The 19,665-nt window shown below is 37.7% G+C and overlaps 1 protein-coding gene across 6 annotated transcripts in view; it reads left to right on the top strand.

Annotated features, from left to right (window-relative positions):
- THADA (THADA armadillo repeat containing) overlaps positions 1–19,665 on the top strand; it is a 305,797-nt gene that overhangs the window by 29,760 nt on the left and 256,372 nt on the right. For all 6 annotated transcript variants that reach the window (XM_007128982.4, XM_028496748.2, XM_007128981.4 and 3 more), the window contains 3 exons: positions 4,382–4,505; positions 14,714–14,865; positions 17,682–17,895. In XM_007128982.4, coding sequence (XP_007129044.2) covers positions 4,382–4,505; positions 14,714–14,865; positions 17,682–17,895 — 490 coding nt within the window. The remainder of the gene's footprint in view (positions 1–4,381; positions 4,506–14,713; positions 14,866–17,681; positions 17,896–19,665) is intronic.

Genomic DNA, 19,665 nt, shown 5'->3' with positions numbered 1-19,665 from the left:
ATGTAGAGAATGGACTTGAGGACACGGGGAGGGGGAAGGGTAAGCTGGGACAAAGTGAGAGAGTGGCATGGACATATATACACTATCAATTGTAAAATAGATAGCTAGTGTGAAGCAACCGCATAGCACAGGGAGATCAGCTTGGTGCTTTGTGACCACCTAGAGGGGTGGGATAGGGAGGGTGGGAGGGAGACGCAAGAGCAAGGAGATGTGAGGATATATGTATATGTATAGCTGATTCACTTTGTTATAAAGCAGAAACTAACACACTATTGTAAAGCAATTATACTCCAATAAAGATGTCTTTAAAAAAAAGAATAACATTAATGAGCTAACCTCAATGTTTTACAGCTTTTGTGAACCAGATGAATTTAGTGCTTTAAAAAAAGGTAATTGGCAGCCCTGATTCCTCCACCCCTCCCCGTGGTAGATGACTGCTGCATCTGAGCCTGTTTCCCCTTTCGTCTAACATGACTTAACAGTGGCTTGATGTTTGTGACTCCTGGCCCATGGTCCAGTTACAGAGCTTCCTCTCTATCCTGTTTTGGAGTGAACTTGAAGAATAGGACTGGATTTCAGGGCACCAGGTTAATGTCATGGATGGATCCCCAGATATAGCAGCTCCAGTCTGGGCCAGGGCTCAGCTTGACAACCTTCAATTTCTGTCCCATCAGAACAGAATGAGCTTTTCACTGGTTTCTTACCCCAAATCTTTCCTCTCAGAAGCAGATGCTTATTTTCTCCTAAGACCCAGATAGAGGACAGAGCTCATCTATTTTATTTCATTTAGGGAAACAAGTATAATAAATGATATATTGGAACCATGCTCTACTTACTACCTACTAAAGGTTAAAAATCATTTAAAGAAGAGCATTCCTATACAAAGGCTGAAATCAGCTTCACCTTCGTAAAATCTCAACAACAAAAGATGAGAAAGTCACAACCTAAAATTGAAGGACATGATTAGTAACAATTCTGCCAGTGACTACTTGGCGTACTTTCATGAGTCTACTTAGCTATAAGTGGGATGAGTAACCTCTCTGAAAAGGTTGGTTTTGAGGATTAAACAAGAAGTGTTCTTTGCAAACTCTAAATCACTCTAAAAAGCCTTCCTGGGCATCATTAAAAGTAACTACAGTATATATAGAGCATTTACTGTGTGTGTGTGTAACCGTTATATTTTAGCCCTTTTTAGATCATTGCTAGATGATCTCAGAAACACCTTGCTTCTTTTTGCAGAGGATGAAATGACATTTGTGAAATCTCAATTAGGTACTTAGAAACACAAAACTGATTTTGTGGTTTGACATTCTGAATTTTCATGTATGCATGGTTTCTTCATTTTGCTTATGAATATATATTTTTTGAAAACTAGTCCTTTAGAGTCTTGATCTGAGTCAGTCTCATAGTTCTGATATTTTCTCCCACCTGTAGGCTCTTGTGGCTTTTGGAGGTTGCAACTTCGGAACTGTTGTATCATCGTCATTAGAATAGTGGGTGTCACGTGTGGTGTGTGGTGGACTCAGTGCCAGTCAACAGACTAAGTGCTGGGAGAAGAGAAGGCTATGAGTGGGAAAAGGTGTCTTCTAGTCTAGTGAAGGAGATTATTTCATACCTCAATAATAGCTAGAGTACTTAAAAATATGTTAGCTAGAGTACTTTCAAGTATAAAATGCTTTATATCCGTGTTCTCCTTTAATCTTTAATGACGAAACTGTGGGCTAGGCATTATTATCCTCACTTAACAAGTGAGATAAGTGAAGCTTGGAAAAGTTGAATGAGCAAATTATCCAAGGGTCCTCAGCCAGGAAGTGGTAGAGCCTGACTACAATCCAGATCTGCTCTGGACAACCAAATCGGAATAGTTTCTTCCCTAGTACCAGCTTGAGGGGAGGCTTGGAGGTAAGAGAGTACAGGGAAAATTTGGGGAATGGTGAATTCACTAGTATTAATGACATATAAGATACTTGAGGGACAGAGGATTTTTTTTTTTGGCCACGCCCCACAGTATGTGGGATCTTAGTTCCCCGACGAGGGATCAAACCCATGCCCCTTGCATTGGAAGCAGAGTCCTTTTTTTTTTTTTTTTTAACTATTTGTTTTTTTTAAAAAAAAATATTTATTTATTTATTTATTTGGCTGTGTCGGGTCTTAGTTGCGGCATGCAGGATCTTTCGTTGCAGTGCACAGGCTCTTTGTTGCAGTGTGCAGGCTTCTCTCTCATTGTGGTATGTGGGCTCTAGAGTACATGGTCTCTAGTTGTGGCACTTGGGCTCTAGGGCGCTCGGGCTCAGTTGTTGCAGCACGCGAGTTCCACGGCATGTGGGATCTTAGTTCCCCAATGAGGGATCGAACTCGTGTCCCCTGTGTTGGAAGACAGATTCTTAACCACTGGACCACCAGGGAAGTCCCCGGACAGAGGAATTGAATAATGGTAAATGAGTTAGAAAATCAGTTTGGGGATGGGTAGCAGAGAGTTTTGAATGCTAGGCCTTGGTATCTGGAATCCTCACCAAGGGCCATTAAAAGGGACTAGAGCATATATTGAGCCCTTACTATGTGTGTAGTACAGTGTGTTCAGGACATAAATGTCTAAATTGTGGTTCCTGCCTCCATTGTGGTTACAGTCTGGTTGAGGAAAAGAACAACTATATCTGAAAATACAATTGACACTGCAGTTAGGATAAGATAAATCTTAAAGGATGAACTTGTTGCCATTTAATGTGAATACTATACTACTCATTTATAATTAACACTAGTTTAACTAAGATATTTTCAATAACTACCCTATTCCTTTGAAACCCAATAGAATTAATAAACTAGTAAACTCTTATTTAGGGCTTGTAAGGGCCTACAGGATAAATCCCAAGATTGTATGTCCTTGACCAAGGAAATGAATGCAGGAATCCTATGTAAAGACGGTTGGGACTAGGGCTGCTTATATGCTGCTTAGTTACAAATATATGTTGTCAGGGCATAGCAGTGTATGAGAGGCTTGAGAATCACAGCTTTTCCTTATATGTTTTTCCTTTGGTCTTATGGAGAAATTATTATTATTATTTTTAATTAGAGGAAGAAGACTTTATCCTGGATAAGCTATTTCCCACATTGCTTTTTTTTATTGCATTTTACTAAAAGTTTTCATTTCTAATCATTTGTATAAACAGAAAGGTAGAATAGGAGTCTCAGAGAGGCAGATAGAAGACAGTGGAATAGCTGTGGAATTTCCCATTATTCATTTCCTCTGTCTGGGGGCTTCCCTGGTGGTCCAGTGGTTAAGAATCTGTCTTCCAATGCAGGGGACACAATTTCGATCCCTCATTGGGGAACTAAGATCCCACATGCCGTGGAACTCGCAGTGGAATCTTTGTCATGAAATATGTCATTATAGCCAGATATCAAGTATTTATCAAATAGTACATATTGGATATGTCTTTGGTCATTTTAAAACTTTCAAAAAAAGTATATATACCTTTGATGCCTGAATGCTTCTGGTGAAGAAAATCAATATTCATACAACTTTAACACAAGTCAGGGCAGAATGGATCATGTTTTCACCAGAAAAATGTTTTTTCTGGTCTGGACTACATTTAGAATTGTACTTTTTGTTTTTTTTTTTTTTTTTTTTTTTTTAACTTAAATCAGGTATAATTGACATAATAGTTTCAGGTGTACAACACAGTGGTTAGACATAGGACATGATTACCACATTAAGTCTGGTTAACATTTGTTACCATACAAAGTTAGAAAAAGGTTTTTTTCTTAGCAACTTTCAAATATACAATGTAGTAGTATTAACTATAGTCACTCTACTGTACATTACATCCCATGGCCTATGTATTTTATTTTATACCTGGAAGTTTGTATCTTTTGACTCTATTCACCCATTTTTCCAAATCCTCCCCAACCCGACCCCTGGCAACCACCAGTCTGTTCTCTGTATTTGTGAGGTTGGTTTTTGTTTTTGTTTTTAATTTTGTAATTCTATATAAAAGAGAGATCATTAAGTCTTTGTCTTTTTCTGTCTGATTTATTTATCTGTTTATCCATCCTTGGACACTTATGTTGTTTCTATATCTTGACTCTTGTAAATAATGCTGCAGTGAACATGGGGGCACCCATATCTTTTTAAATTAGTGTTTTCATTTTCTTCCGTACTTCTTGTTGACTCTACAAAGATAGGGTTCACTGAAGTCATGAGCTCATGGTCAAGGGTGCCAATCTGAATTGTCAAGCAAAGTGAACAACTAGTATTGTTTTAAAAAATCTTTTCTCTCTAAATTAGAAAAAAATTCACTCTTCAGAGTAATAGTAGTGATACTTTCAAGATAACCTATTGTGAGTTAGCTCAATTATACTTACTGTAATTTTTTTCTTTTAGAATTTCATGTCATCCATTTGCAACAGTCTTTTTGAAGCATTGTTTCCTGGCTCTTCCTACCCAACTAGATTTTCAGCTTTAACCATTTTAGGCTCAATAGCTGAAGTTTTTCCTGTGCCAGAAGGTAAGTTTTCAATCATGTTTGGGGAAAGTATTTGTTTTCTTGCAAAACATACTTTTTCAATATTTTGTTTTACTTGAAGTTTCAGGTTTGTTGTCTTTTGTTTAGATTCTTATCGGAGGTGTTAGTCTCATTATATAATTCTTATTTGGACATAATTCAATTTGCCAGTAAGGGGCATAAGGGAGAGAAACTTTTCAGTGATTGTTATTTGCTGACCCGAAACTAGAGTTTTCATGGATTATGCTTATTATGAGATGAGTTGCTGCCCTCACTCCCCTAATTTGTATGTTGCTATGTTAGGATAGTGCCCAATCTGTTCTCTAAGTTTAAAAAATTAAAATAATAATAGTTTCTCTTATGTATAACATTCCTCAGTGAGTCTCTGTGGTTTAAATGTGGTTTCCCTTATATGCTGTCTGTTTCATAAGTCTGAATCTGGTTTTGGAATGACAATATAAAGATGTCATTTCCAGGCATTCTGGTTTAATCATACCCTTTGTATCTCCTCTGTGGGGTACTCAACAGGATGAATATTTAACTTCTTTCTTTGCGTTGTTTTATTTTCCTTTTTTTTTCTTTAAAGTTTTTAAAAAAATTTATTTATTTTTGGCTGTGTTGCGTCTTCATTAATGCACACAGGCTTTCCCTAGTTGCCGCTAGCGGGGGCTACTCTTCGCTGCACGCATGGGCCCCTCATCGCAGTGGCCTCTCCCGCCGTGGAGCACGGGCTCCAGATGCACGGGCTTCAGCAATTGTGGCTCACGGGCTCTAGAGCGCAGGCTCAGTAGTTGTGGTGCACAGGGCTCAGCTGCTCCGCAACATGTGGGATCTTCCCGGACCAGGGCTCGAACCCGTGTCCCCTGCATTGGCAGGTGGATTCCCAACCACTGCGCCACCGGGGAAGCCCTTATTTTCCTTTTTGACAAGAAATGATTCTTTTTATCTCCATACATGAATGTATGTGTATTTTAATGATGAGTTGTTTGTGCTCAGTCTTCCTTGACGGTGGACAAACAGGAAAATGTACTGCTCTTTTGGAGGGAATGGCCAAAGGACCAGGAAGCTTTACACTATAGGTGGATTTTTTTTTTTTTTTTAGTTTAAATTTTTAGTCAAAGTATAATTTTTTGGCAGTTATTTGCTGTTAATACAGACTTGCTTCATTTGAAGAAAACCATTTCATTCAAGTTTTTGTTTTGAAAAAGTTGAAACTAACAGCAAAGTTTCAAGAATAGTTCAGTGAATAAACTAACAACAAAATTTCAAGAATAGTTCAGCCACAAACCCTCTACTTAGATTCATAAATTATTCTTTTGCTATATTTGCTTTACCTCACTGTTTCTCTCTCATTAATTTTCTTTCTTTAAAAAATTTATTTATTTAATTTTGGCTGCGTTGGGTCTTCATTGCTGCGCGCGGGCTTTTTTCTAGTTGCGGAGAGAGGGGGCTACTCTTCGTTGCGGTACGTGGGCTTCTCGTTGTGGTGGCTTCTCTTGTTGTGGAGCATGGGCTCTCGGCGCTTGGGCTTCAGTAGTTGTGGCACTCGGGTTCAGTAGTTGTGGCTCGTGGGCTCTAGAGCGCAGGCTCAGTAGTTGTGGCGCATGGGCTTAGCTGCTCCGCGGCGTGTGGGATTTTCCTGAACCAGGGCTCGAACCCGTGTCCCCTGCATTGGCAGGCAGATTCTTAACCACTGTGCCACCAGGGAAGCCCTCTCATTAATTTTCTAACCATAACACAATGATCAAATTCAGGAATCAATGTTGATACAATGTTGTTATCTAATATACAATCCATATTCAAATTGTACCAGTTGTCCTAATAAGTGGCTCTTTGTAGAAAAAAATTTTTCCCCCACAATCCAGGAACCAGTCTAAGATCACACATTGCATTTAATTGTTATGCGTCTTGAGCCTCTTTCGATTTGGAAATTTTCTTATTTCATGACATTAACATTTTGGAAGAATGTATCTCAGTTTGGGTTTGTCTGATTGTTTCCTTATGACTTGATTCAGGTTATGCATTTTTGGCAGGAATACTGCCTAGGTGATGTAGTTTCTTTCTCAGGGCATGATAACAGGAGATACATGATGTTAGTTTGTCCCGTTATTCTTGATAAATTGGATCACCTGATTAAGTAAGTGTAGTAGGACAAAAAATGACCTCCAGAAGAAACCCATACCAAATCCTTAGAACTCATGAATGTGAACCTTACTTATTTAAACCTTACTTATTTAGGGGTTTTTGTAGATATGATTAAGTTAAAGATCTTAAAATGAGATAATCTTGGATTATCTGGATGGGCCTTAATGCCATTGCAAGTGGCATTGTAAGAGGGAGGCAGAGGGAAATGTGACAAAAAGAAAAGGAGGAGTCATTGTGACAGTGGTGATAGAGATTGGCATGCTGTGGCTATAAGCCAGGGAATGCTGGCAGCCACCAGAAGCTGAAAGAGACAAGGAATGAATTCTCCCTTAGAGACTTGAGAGAGAGCATGGCCCTACAGACACCTTGATTTCAGACTTCTGGCTTCCAGAACTGTGAGAAAATAGATTTCTGTGGTTTTAAGCCACCAAGGTCATGGTAATTTGTTACAGCATCCACAGAAAATGAATACAGGAGTACCCATCAGTTTAGGGAATTTCAGTGGTACTACAACTGAATTTAGAAAATAAGGTTTTACCTGAGAGTGATTGATTATCCATTTAACAAAAAGTTTTCTGTGCATTCCTATATTTATAGTTACACCTAGGTGTATGGGAAATATCTAGGCTGAATTATACTGGTAATTTTTCAATTGAGAGAATAGTTTAATATATTTAAATATACTTTAAAAGTGAAAAACCTGTGTCATCTTTCTAATGAATGAGTCATGTATAATTGGGCAGTGACTAAGGGCACAGTAATGATGTTAATTAAACAACTGGGAAGTAATGTAAATAGAGCGAACCATACTGTACCCATTAACTGTAAAGGAGGCTAAAGAAGCATGACTGAAAAATACGGGATGGGAAATGTAAACTCATTCTTCATCTTTATCTCAAGAATACTAATGTAGGTTTTTATATTATTTTATAGAAAGACTGTGATTTGGGATTAGTTAAAATGGCTTTTGCCTTTCTTCAAGTATGTCCTAGTTCAAGAAGAATAAGCCACATGCATCTTTCCCATTTGGAATAAAATGTCACAGTATTCATGGTGAAAAATTGGATTCCACAATTAGATTAAAAGGGTTTGTTCAACAAATAATTTATTTAGCGCCAGGGATACACAGTATACAAAACAGAGTGCTTCCCATTTTAGAGCTTAGACTTTAGTGAAGATAGACTAAGTAAGTCAACAAGTGATATGTAGAATTTCAGATGGAGATAAGTAGTATGAAAAAATATTTCAAGAAGAAAAGTACAGGGAAGTATAGAGTGCCTGGGAGTTTGGGAGTAATAGCTCTTTCATACAATGGTGTCAGAGAAGGCTTCCAATTTGAGCAGAGCTCTTAACTAACCAATGGGTCAAAGGGGAAATTAGAAAATACTTTGAGAGGAAAGAAAACAAAAACACAACTTACCAAAACTTATAGGATGAAGCAAAAGCAGTGCTAATAGAGAGATTTATATAACTGTAAATGCCTACATTAAGTAAGAAAAAAAGATCTCAAATCAATAACCTAACTTTACACCTCATGGAATTAGAAAAAGAAGAGAACACTTACCCCACAGCTACAGAAAGAAAGAAGTAATAAAGATTAGAATGGAGATAAATGAAATAGAGAATAGAAAAACAATACAGAGAATCAGCAAAACCAGAAGTTGTTTTTTTTTTAAGATCAACAAAATTGACAAAGTTTTAGCTATACTAAGAATAAAAAAAAGATGTAAATCACTAAAATCAGAAATAAAAGTAGAGACATTTCTACTGACCTTACAGAAATAAAAAAGATTATAAGACAGTACTGCGAACAATTATATTGTATTTCTAATAAATTAGGTAACCTACCTGAAATGGGCAAATTCCTAGTAATATACAAATTGCTGACTCAAGAAGTAGAAAATTTGAACAGACCTATAACAAATAAAGAGATGGAGTCAAAAGCCTCTCAAAAGAAAAGCTCTCCGCAAAAGTCCAAGGGGAGTGGCTTCATTGGTATATTCTGCCAAACATTTAAAGAAGAATTAATGCCATTCCTTCTCAAACTTCAAAAAAATTGGAGAGGGAGGAACATTTCCTAACTCATTCTATGAAGCCAGCATCACTCTGATACCACAAGAAAAGAAAACTACAGCTGTATCTTTTATGAATATAGGTGCATAAATTCTCAAGAAAATGCTAGAAAACCAAATCCAACAGCATATTAAAAGTATTATATACCATGACTAACTAAGTGGAATTTATCCCAGGAACGCAAGGGTGTTTCAGCATAAGAAAATATAGTAAATGTAATACACCACATTAAAACAAAAGAAAAAAAACCATGATAATCTCAATGCAGAAAAAGTATTGACAGAATTCCACACCCTTTTAGACAAATAAACACTTAGCAAACTAGGAATAGAAGAGAACTTCCTCAGTATGATAAAGGACATTCATGAAAAGCCCATAGACAACACCATATTCAATGGTGAAAGACCAAAAGCCCCTCCCCTATGATCAGGAGCAAGACACAGATGCTCACTTTCAGTGCTGCTATTCACCGTTGTACCAGAAGTTTTAGCCAGAGGAATTAGGCAAGAAAAAGAAATGAAAGGTGTCCGAATTGGAAAAGAAGAGGCAGATTTGAGCAGAGGTGTGGTTGAAGTGACAAAAACTTCATTTGCTTGCCCTATGAATTTCACAGGGTTGGACTAACTTGCGAGTTAAGATTAAATGAACTCACATGCTGATTTATATTGAGCAACATTCCTCTAATTAAGCATAGAAATGTTTTCAGGTATTACAAGGGGTTAATTCGTTAAATGTTAAAGGTTCTTCACGTCCTGCTATGAAATCCATTATTCCCATAGGTTTAGTCGTAGCCTTAAGAATTAAATAGATTTGGTGACTGTCATCACTGTTGTGGCCTCTCCCGTTGCGGAGCACAGGCTCCGGACGCACAGGCCCAGCGGCCATGGCTCACGGGCCCAGCCGCTCCGTGGCATGTGGGATCCTCCCAGACCGGGGTGTGAACCCGGTTCCCCTGCATCGGCAGGAGGACGCGCAACCACTGCGCCACCAGGGAAGCCCTGTCATCATTCTTTAGTGATAGTTTTTCTGTTAATTTCTTTGTTGGTTGAAATTCATCTTTTTTTGAGAAGAGTTTTTGGGAAAATGTAGTTCTTAATTTCTTGCACATTCAAAAATGTTTATATTGCTCTTATACTTGATACTGGAATGGGATCTTGATATGTAGATTTTCATCACCCCTTTTCTCCCTAAGGATTTGGTAAGCATTGCTCCACTCTCTTGTAGCACTACATACTGCTGTGGCAAAGAGTGAAGCCAGCCTGATTTTTTCCACATTGTAGATGAATTGAACTTTTTGCCTGAATGGCAAAAAGATTCCTTCTTTACTTTTGATGCCCAGGAATGGTATTAGGATATGTCTTTTTTTTTTTCTTCAATAAATATAATCGTTTATTTCAATGGTTGATAATTTAAATGTTACTTTAAAAAAATCAACCTGTTCACACATTTGTATATTAAACACTGAAATGATTATTCCATATTGATAGTAATTTTAACCTTTTTTTTAATAAGTAACAGTCAATCTTTATTAAAACAAAAAACTGGAGGTAGTATTCTTATAATAGACTGTGGGCAATGCAGATACCTCAACTTATCCATCAATTATGATTATCTGTGTTATAATAGGAAATTTGCAGAGTAATCCACCTACTCAGATATTTATTTGAGGGAGACCTAACATTCTGTTTTGTTTACATCACTGCCTCCTCTTCCATCCTCCACTCTTATTCTTTCAGTCAACCAAACCTAAGTGCAAGTAATACATGTGGTTGAATGGGTGCCTAGGGAAAACTATGTATTTGAATAAGATTCAAATCAAACAGGCAGATTTTTAAATTATTTAAAGGATATGTCATTGTATTGATTATTCTATGTCAGTTCACCTAAGACATGGTAGGACTTTGGATTCTAGGACAAGAAAGTTTATGAAGGTTTTTTTAAAAGATGTATTCCTGAATTTATTTGTTTGTACTTGTTTATTTGAAAAATAACTTAGGTATCTTGTATATAATATATAACTTTTTGAAAGAGAATGAAATAGTTTTAAACAAATTTTTTAAAACTACTTATTTCCTTTCGTTTGTCTCTAGGTATTTTTTGATTTCCTCTGATTTCTTCAGGGATCCATTGGTTGTTTAGTAGCATATTGTTTAGCCTCTGTGTGTTTGAATTTTGCAGTTTTTTTCTTGTTGATTTCTAGCCTTATAACGTTGTGGTCAGAAAAGATGCTTGATATGATTTCGGTTTTCTTAAATTTACCAAGGCTTGCTTTGTGGCCTAGAATGTAATTTATCCTGGAGAATGTTCCAAGTGTTCTTGAAAAGAATGTGGACTCTGCTTCTTTCAGATGGAATGCTCTTTAAATATCAATTAAGTCCATCTGGTCTGATGTGTCATTTAAGTCCTGTGTTTCCTTATTGATTTTCTGTCTGGATAATCTGTCCATTGATGTAAGTGAGGTGTTAAAGTCCCCCACTATTATTGTGTTACTGCCAATTTCTCCTTTTATGTCTGTTAACATTTGCCTTTTATATTGAGGTGCTCCAATATTGGGTGCATATATATTTACAGTTGTTATATCTCCTTCTTGGATTGATCCTTTGATCATTATGTAGTGTCCTTCTTTGTCTCTTGTGACAGTCTTTATTTTAAAGTCTATTTTGTCTGATGCTAGTATTGCTACTCCGGCTTTCTTTTGATTTCCATTCGTGTGGAATACCTTTTTCTATCCCCTCACTTTCAGTCTGTATGTGTCTCTAGATCTGTATGAGTTTCTCATAGGCAGCATATATATGGGTCCTGTTTTTGTATCCATTCAGCCAGTCTGTGTCTTTTGGTTGGAGCATTTAGTCCATTTACATTTAAGGTAATTATTGATATGTTATGTTCTTTTTTTTTTTTTTTTTTTTTTCTGTGGTATGCGGGCCTCCCTCTGTTGTGGCCTCTCCCGCTGCGGAGCACAGGCTCCGGACGTGCAGGCCCAGCGGCCATGGCTCATGGGCCCAGCCGCTCCGCAGCACGCGGGATCCTCCCAGACCGGGGCGCGAACCCGGTTCCCCTGCATCGGCAGGCGGACGCGCAACCACTGCGCCACCAGGGAAGCCCCAATATGTTATGTTCTTATTGCCATTTTATTATTTGTTTTGGATTTGTTTTTGTAGGTCTTATTTTCCCCCCTTTTGTTTTTATGGTAAAACTTTTATGGTAAAAACTCTTCAGAAAGTAGGCATAGAGAGAACATACCTCAACATAATAAAGGCCATATATGACGGACCCACAGCTAACATCATACTCAATGGTGAAACGCAAAAAGCAGTTCCTCTAAGATCAGGAACAAGACAAGGATGCCCACTCTCGCCACTTTTATTCAACATAGTTTTGGAAGTCCTAGCCACAGCAGTCAGAAAAAGAAAAAGAAATAAAAGGAATCCAAATTGGAAAAGAAGTAAGACTGTTACTGTTTGCAGATGACATGCTGCTATACATAGAAAATCCTAAAGATGTTACCTGAAAACTGCTAGAGCTCATCAATGAATTTGGTAAAGTTGCAGGATAAAACATTAATGTACAGAAATCTGTTGTATTTCTATACACAAACAATGAAATATCAGAAAGAGAAATTAAGGAAACAATCCCATTTATCATTGCATCAAAAAGAATAAAATACCTAGGAATAAACCTACCTAAGTAGGCAAAAGGCCTATACCCCCCAAAACTGTAAGACACTGATGAAAGAAATTGAAGATGACACAAACTGATGGAAAGATACACCATGTTCTTGGATTGGAAGAATCAATAATGTTGAAATGACCATACTACCCAAGGCAATCTACAGATTCAGTGCAATCCCTATCAAATGACCAATGGCATTTTTCACAGTACTAGAATAAAAAATTTTTAAGTTTGTATGAAAACACGAAAGACCCCCAAACAGCCAAAACAATCTTGAGAAAGAACAGAGCTGGAGGAATCACTTTTCCTGACTTCAGACTATACTACAAAGCTACAGTCATCAAAAAAGTATGGTACTGGTGCAAAAACAGACACATAGATCAATGGAACAGGATAAAAAGCCCAGAAATAAACCGATGCACTTATGGTCAGTTAATCTGCACCAAAGGAGGAAAGAATATACCATGGAGAAAAGACATTCTCTTCAATAAGTGGTGCTGGGAAAACCGGACAGCTACATGTAAAAGAAAGAAATTAGAACATTCTCTAACACCATATACAAAAATAAACTCAAAATGGATTAAAGACCTTAATATAAGACTGGATACTATAAAACTCTTAGAGGAAAACATTGGCAGAACACTCTTCGACATAAATTGCAGCGATATTTTATGGGTCCGTCTCCTAGAGTAATGGAAATAAAAACAAATAAACAAATGGGACCTAATTAAACTTAAAAGCTTTTGCACAACAAAGGAAACCACAAACAAAATGAAAAGACAACCTACAGACTGGGAGAAAATATTTGCAAACGATGCTACTGACAAGGGATTAATTTCCAAAATATACAAACAGCTCATATAGCTTAATATCAAAAAAAAAACAGCTCAATCAAAAAATGGGCAGAAGACCTAAATAGACATTTCTTCAAAGAAGATATACAGATGGCCAACTGACACATGAAAAGATTCTGTGTCGCTAATTAGAGAAATGCAAATCAAAACTACAATGAACGGGAATTCCCTGGCGGTCCAGTGGTTAAGACTCTGCGCTTCCACTGCAGGGGGCCTGGGTTCAATCCCTGCTCAGGGAGCTAAGATCCTGCAAGCCCAAGCTGTGTGGTGTGGCAAAAAAAACAAACAAACAAAAAAAACACTACAATGAGGTATCAACTGACGCCAGTCAGAATGGCCATCATTAAAAGGTCTACAGATAATGAATGCTGGAGAGAGTATGGAGAAAAAGGAACCCTCCTATACTGTTGGTGGGAATATAAATTGGTGCAGCCACTATGGAGAACAGTATGGAGATTCCTTTAAAACCTAAAAATAGACCTACCATATGATCCTGCAATCCCACTCCTGGGCATATATCGGGAAATGACAAAAACTCTAATTCAAAAGATACATATACCTCAGTGTTCACAGCAGTACTGTTTACAATAACAAGACATGGAAACAACCTAAATGCCCATTAATAAATGAATGAATAAAGAAGATGTGGTGTGTGGGTATGTAGACATGGGAGAGGCTGGGCCCGTGAGCCATGGCCGCTGAGCCTGCACGTCCGGAGCCTGTGCTCTGCAACGGGAGAGGCCACAACAGTAAGAGGCCCGCGTACTGCAAAAAAAAAAAAAAAGAAAGAAAGAATGCCATTTGCAGCAACATGGATGAACCTAGATATTATCATATTAAGTGAAGTCAGAGAAAGACAAATATGATGTCAATTATATGTGGAATCTTAAAAAATGATACAAATGAACTTATTTACAAAACAGAAAGAGAGACAAAAAAAACTTATGGTTAGCAAAGGGGCTAGTGGGGTGCAGGGGGGGGCATAAATTAGTAGTTTGGGATTAATGTATACATACTACTATGTATCAAATAGATAAACAACAGGGACCTACTGTGTAGCACAGGGAACTATATTCAATATCTTGTAATAACCTATAATGGAAAAGAATCTGAAAAGGAGTGTGTGTGTGTGTGTGTGTGTGTGTGTGTGTGTGTGTGTGTGTGTAAGTAAATATATACATCTGAGTCACTTTGGTGTACACCTGAAACTAACACATTGTATATGAACTATTCTTCACTTTTTTTTAATGGTTATTGAAAAATATTTCCTATTTGTAGAATTGTAATACTTACTATTTTATCGTTTTAGTAAATAAATTATTGGAAATATTTTTTACGCTATTGTGGGTAAAATATAAGGTGTGCGTTCTTACACTAACTTTCTATAAATCTGGCCAAATAACTTCAAAATGTTGATTTCCTTTTCCTTCTGTTCACTTAAAAAAAATTTTTTTTTTAAATTTTTAGGTAGAGTCCAAACAGTATATCAGCTGAGTCATGATATTGATGTTGGTCGTTTCCAAACGCTAATGGAATGTTTAACTGGCACTTTTGAAGAAGTGAAAATTTTAGCATTTGATCTTCTAATGAAGTTACCAAAAACATTTGTACAATTTCAGGTATTTGGACTTTTCTTCTGTAAGTGTAAATTTGGTGTATGCATGAAAACTTTCTATCTTAGTAGCAGTTAAAGCAATCTGTGGATTGTCCAGGCTCTTTGCATCTGTCTTCTTACATCTTCTGTTTCAGTTATCATTAATACCTCTCCTCTTGCAGGTAGTGGAATGGAGAAGGTAGGGATGGGTAGTGGGGAAGGAGGAAATATTGTAAGAGAAACAAAATCCAAATCAGTGATCTTTGCTTTTTTTAAAAAAATTGTTTTGATAAAAAGGGAGGTGTAGGAGGCAGTAGGTTTTATTGTTTACAAGATTATTGGTAGATTTCAGTTAACTGTGGTCTCCCCAGTTCCCTTGGACATGTTAATATTCGATCAAAACACATCACTTACAGTAACTTGATTTTTTTTTTAGATAATCTCCCTGCATAGTAGACTGGGAAGCTTAGTGTAAATGAGGTAGAGAACATGTTTCTGATCTTCCATCAAGTAATAGCTAAACTGAGACTGAAACTCAGAGTACTTGAGGTTAACAGCATTTCTCTCCCTGGGTGTTCTACCCCATCCCCAGCCCCCATGCTCTTCCTGATGCCTTGCACTTCCCACCATAGGGTGAGAATCAAAGATGGGCTCAGGGGTGAAGGCAAAGCTTGGGGATGGGTCTTCAGGAGACCCCATAGCCCAGGTACTTGGCTCTACCCTTGAGGCTTATTCTGGGGCAGTGAGGTCACCAGCAGCTGTCGGGTCACTGGCTTTAGAGCTTTGCTATGGCTTCCTTTTGGAGCTGTATACAGGCCACGGGAGCCTTTAGGGGTGGGAGCTGAGCCATGGTCTGGGCTGTAGCTATTAAGCTCTGTTTAGGCATGGCAGTTTGTAGATGCAGAGGGATTCTGTCGGAGCACATGTCAGAGAGCCTAAGGTGTCTGTTTCCACTGCTTCTGGATGGCATTGCAAAATCTCAAACATTTCTGACTTGGGTTCACATTGAGAGTTGCTCCCTAGTGTCCGCCTGTCCTGGTGGTCTTTCAGGTGCCCTGATGAGCAGAAACTTCTTTGGTGCTTAGGCTTCTAACTTTTGTACTTTATAAGCGTTTTTAAAGAAGATGCTTTCTCTTTCTCTATCTCCCCTTCCACCAACCCTTGCCTCTTACCATTCATCACACTGTAGCTTCGTATTATATGTATAACTATGCCTCATTCCTGGCTAGTATTTTGAGAGTATCTGGAGTGGGGAAAGGTATATATTATGGCACCTATATGAAAGACCTGGTCCTTACATGAACTATGAAGGTCCCTCAGGGGGGCTCTGTGTATCTAATTTGATAAACACATGCTTGGTATATAGACACAACTTATAGAATTCAGGAAACTTAGTAGCACATATGGCTTGCTATAGGATTCTGGTAGTTATATATCTGGTCTGGCTTGTGTATTAGTAAATGGTCCCAGATTCAAGATTTTAAATTCAAGATTTTAAAATATTAGTTATGTATTATATTTTCAAAGTCTTTCTTTGGGTATACCCTATGTAATATGTAATTAACTTTTTTAATATAGCTAACTTGAAAACATTTTTTGAATGCTAGCCTAATCTCTAAGGATCTGTATATTCATATTTTGATGGCATATCTTTCTAATATATGACTTTACTACTCACCTAGTCCCTCGCCCTTCTTTCTTGTGGAGCTACATATCCAAGGTCTTTATATTTTGATTGACCTGAGATGATAGAACAAAGATGCTCTTTTAGATTCCAAAGACTATTTATTTTGTTTCTTACTAATTGGTTAGTTAGTTTAGGGACTTAACTGTCAGTTACAAAAAATGGTTGAGATGCTTAATTGATTCTTTCTAATATTTATTTAGATTTGAGTTTTAGCCACTGTCTTTCAGTTTTTTAGGTCATAGAAAATTAAACAGCAAACAGCAAAGAATTTAAATAGAAATAGGCTGATATTTGAGTCTATTATTTGATATTAGAAGACATTATTAAATATTGGTATACCTAGATAATGATTTTTTCCCTTATATTAGACAGTTATGAGATAATCCTAGTAGAATCAATATTGTTGAGCAATGAAACCCTAGGTTCCAGAGTGGTGAACATGCAACTTGTCAACTGTGGAGTTGGGACTAGGATCCATGTCTCCTGTCCTCAGCCCCATACCTTTCCATGCGTATTACAGTGAACTGCCCTTTGCTCTGTCTTCTTGAGGACAGGCTGTGTGAGTGCATGTTTAGATGAGATATAGGTGTGGGAGCTCTAATGCAGAATTTCTGAGGTTGATCTTATCTCTTTATTTTTCAGACATATACATGGAGCTTTGCCAGGAACAGCCTGGTGAATTTGTATTTTCATATGTATGTGTATTTTTCTCCATGAACTAGCTGTATGGGAAGGGGGTGGGGAGAAAGGCAGGAGCATGACTGCCAGTAAAACAAACCTTGACATACAGAAGAACTCTGGGCTATGTAGAAATAACGAAGATGATCTCCTTATAGTCATAGCAGAATTTCTACAGGAAAAAGTATACTTTTGCTGAAGAAAGAGGTACTTTAAAAAAAAAAAAAAAAGCTTTATCCGGGCTTGCCTGGCGGTCCAGTGGTTAAGACTCTGAACTCCCAATGCAGGGGAACTAAGATCCCGCATGCCACTTGGCACAGCCTAAAAAAAAAAAAAAAAACTCCAACCTATATTCAGAGAATTAATGTTCATATCGAGTGTCAGTTGTGTGGCAAGCTCTGTCTTTAAATATGTGTTATTCCTTCAAATTAAAGAAATGTTTCAGTGGTAATGACTGAGTCTCTGCTTTATCCTAGGATTCAGAGAAACTACAAGGCTTATTCCAGGCAGCACTGGAGCTCAGCACAAGCACCAAACCATATGACTGTGTAACAGCTTCCTACCTACTGAACTTCTTAATCTGGCAGAACGCTCTGCCGTCATCTCTGTCTGCTTACTTAAAAACTCAGCGGGTTGCATGTGGAGATGGAGATAAGTCTGCTGCCCTGGTGGAAAGTAATACATTAATAGGTTTGTGTTGAGTAAATGACCTTTTGCTCTTATTTATCAAAACCAATATCTTACTTTCTTCACTATTCATATGGTTGGGCTGTCTAATGGTTAAACACTTACTTTGTGTTTTTTTTTATTTAAGAGTTTACCAGCTTTGTGGTTTACCAGCATATAAGTATATTATGAATTTCTCCTTTGCAAATAAAGTTTACTCAACTATATTGCTTCTAAACAGAGGATTCACATTAAGTATATATGCAAATGTACATTAATAGACCTTTTATTTAAATAAGACCTCTTTCTCTACCAAAAATGTACTTTTTCTCTACAGAAATTTTACTATGACTATAGCCAAATCATCTTTGTTAATTCTATATAGAGCAGAGTTCCTTTGTCTGTTGGGGTTTTAACTGGCTGTCATACCCTTGCCTTTTACTCTTCCCATATAGCCAGTTCCAAAACCTAGGGTCTGCGTTGGTTTAGATCTAATGATTTTAAACAAATATTTGTTGGGGGTTCATGTAGTTAATTTTATCCTAGTAAATCTTCATTTTGGAATTGTACTAGAAATAAGGATAGATAGAGATTTTTATTAAACAAAACAGAGGTCAGATGTTGCAAGAGAGTTGACAATTATTCTCTCCAAGATAGTAGAAAAAGCCATGAAAAAGAGAACTAATAATGGGAGAAAATTAGGAGGCCATCGATAGTTCTGGTGGAAATGTGGCCATAGAGCTGGGGATAGAGAGATGACAGTGCCATGAAACATGACACGTGCCGAACTCTAATTGCTTCAGGGCTGGATTCCAGAGGAGACCCCGATAAGATGGTAAGAAGAGGTCTGCAATTGGGGTGAACTGGAGAGTTCATACTTCTTGTAAAGGCTTTCAAATTTAAGATTTTAAAACTTTTTGAAATATTTCAAACATACAAAGAATATTTAAATATATATATATAGGATTTTAATAGTAATAATATAAAAATTTCACAAGTTTTGTCACCAAGCTGGGTAATAACACTCAGCTTAAGAAGTATTGCTACAACAGCACCCATAACTTTGAAGCCTCTTCTTTATCCTAGCTCCCTCCTCCTACCATGTAATTACTGCCCTATGTTTTCCTTCCTTCCTTCTTCCCTCCCTCCCTCCTTCCCTCCCACCCACTGCGCCAGGTCTTAGTTACGGCACGCGGGCTTCTTAGTTGCAGCATGTGAACTCTTAGTTGCACGCCATATGCTGCATGCATGTGCATGCAGTTCCCTAGTTCCCCGACTAGGGATCGAACCCGGTCCCCCTGCATTGGGAGTGCAGATTCTTACCCACTGGACCACTAGGGAAGTCCCTCCTATACACTGTTGATGGGAATGTAAAATTGTCTGGCCCCTTTGGAAAACAGTCTGGTAGTTTCTTGAAAGGTTAAACATATAATTACCATATGACTCCACAGTTCCTCTCTTGGGCATTGTCTTAATCAGCTCCGGCTGCTATAACAAGATACCATAAAGTGGGTGGCTTAAACAACAGGCATTTATTTCTCACAGTTCTGGAGGCTGGGGAGGTTAAGATTAAGGTGCCAACAGATTTGGTTCCTGGTGAGAACCCTTTTGCTAGTTTGTGATAGCAGCCTTCTCAGTCTGTGCTCACATGGAGGAGAGAGCAAGCTCTGGTCTGTCTTCCTCTTCTTATAAGGACACTTATCCCATCATGGAGGTCCCACCCTCATGACCTCAGCTAAACTTGATTACTTCCTAAAGATTCCACCTCTAAATTTCCTTGCATTGAGGGTGAGG

Source organism: Physeter macrocephalus, chromosome 12 (assembly GCF_002837175.3).
Source record: "Physeter macrocephalus isolate SW-GA chromosome 12, ASM283717v5, whole genome shotgun sequence".
NCBI lineage: Eukaryota > Metazoa > Chordata > Mammalia > Artiodactyla > Physeteridae > Physeter > Physeter macrocephalus.
This window is presented reverse-complemented; position numbering and strand designations above follow the sequence as displayed.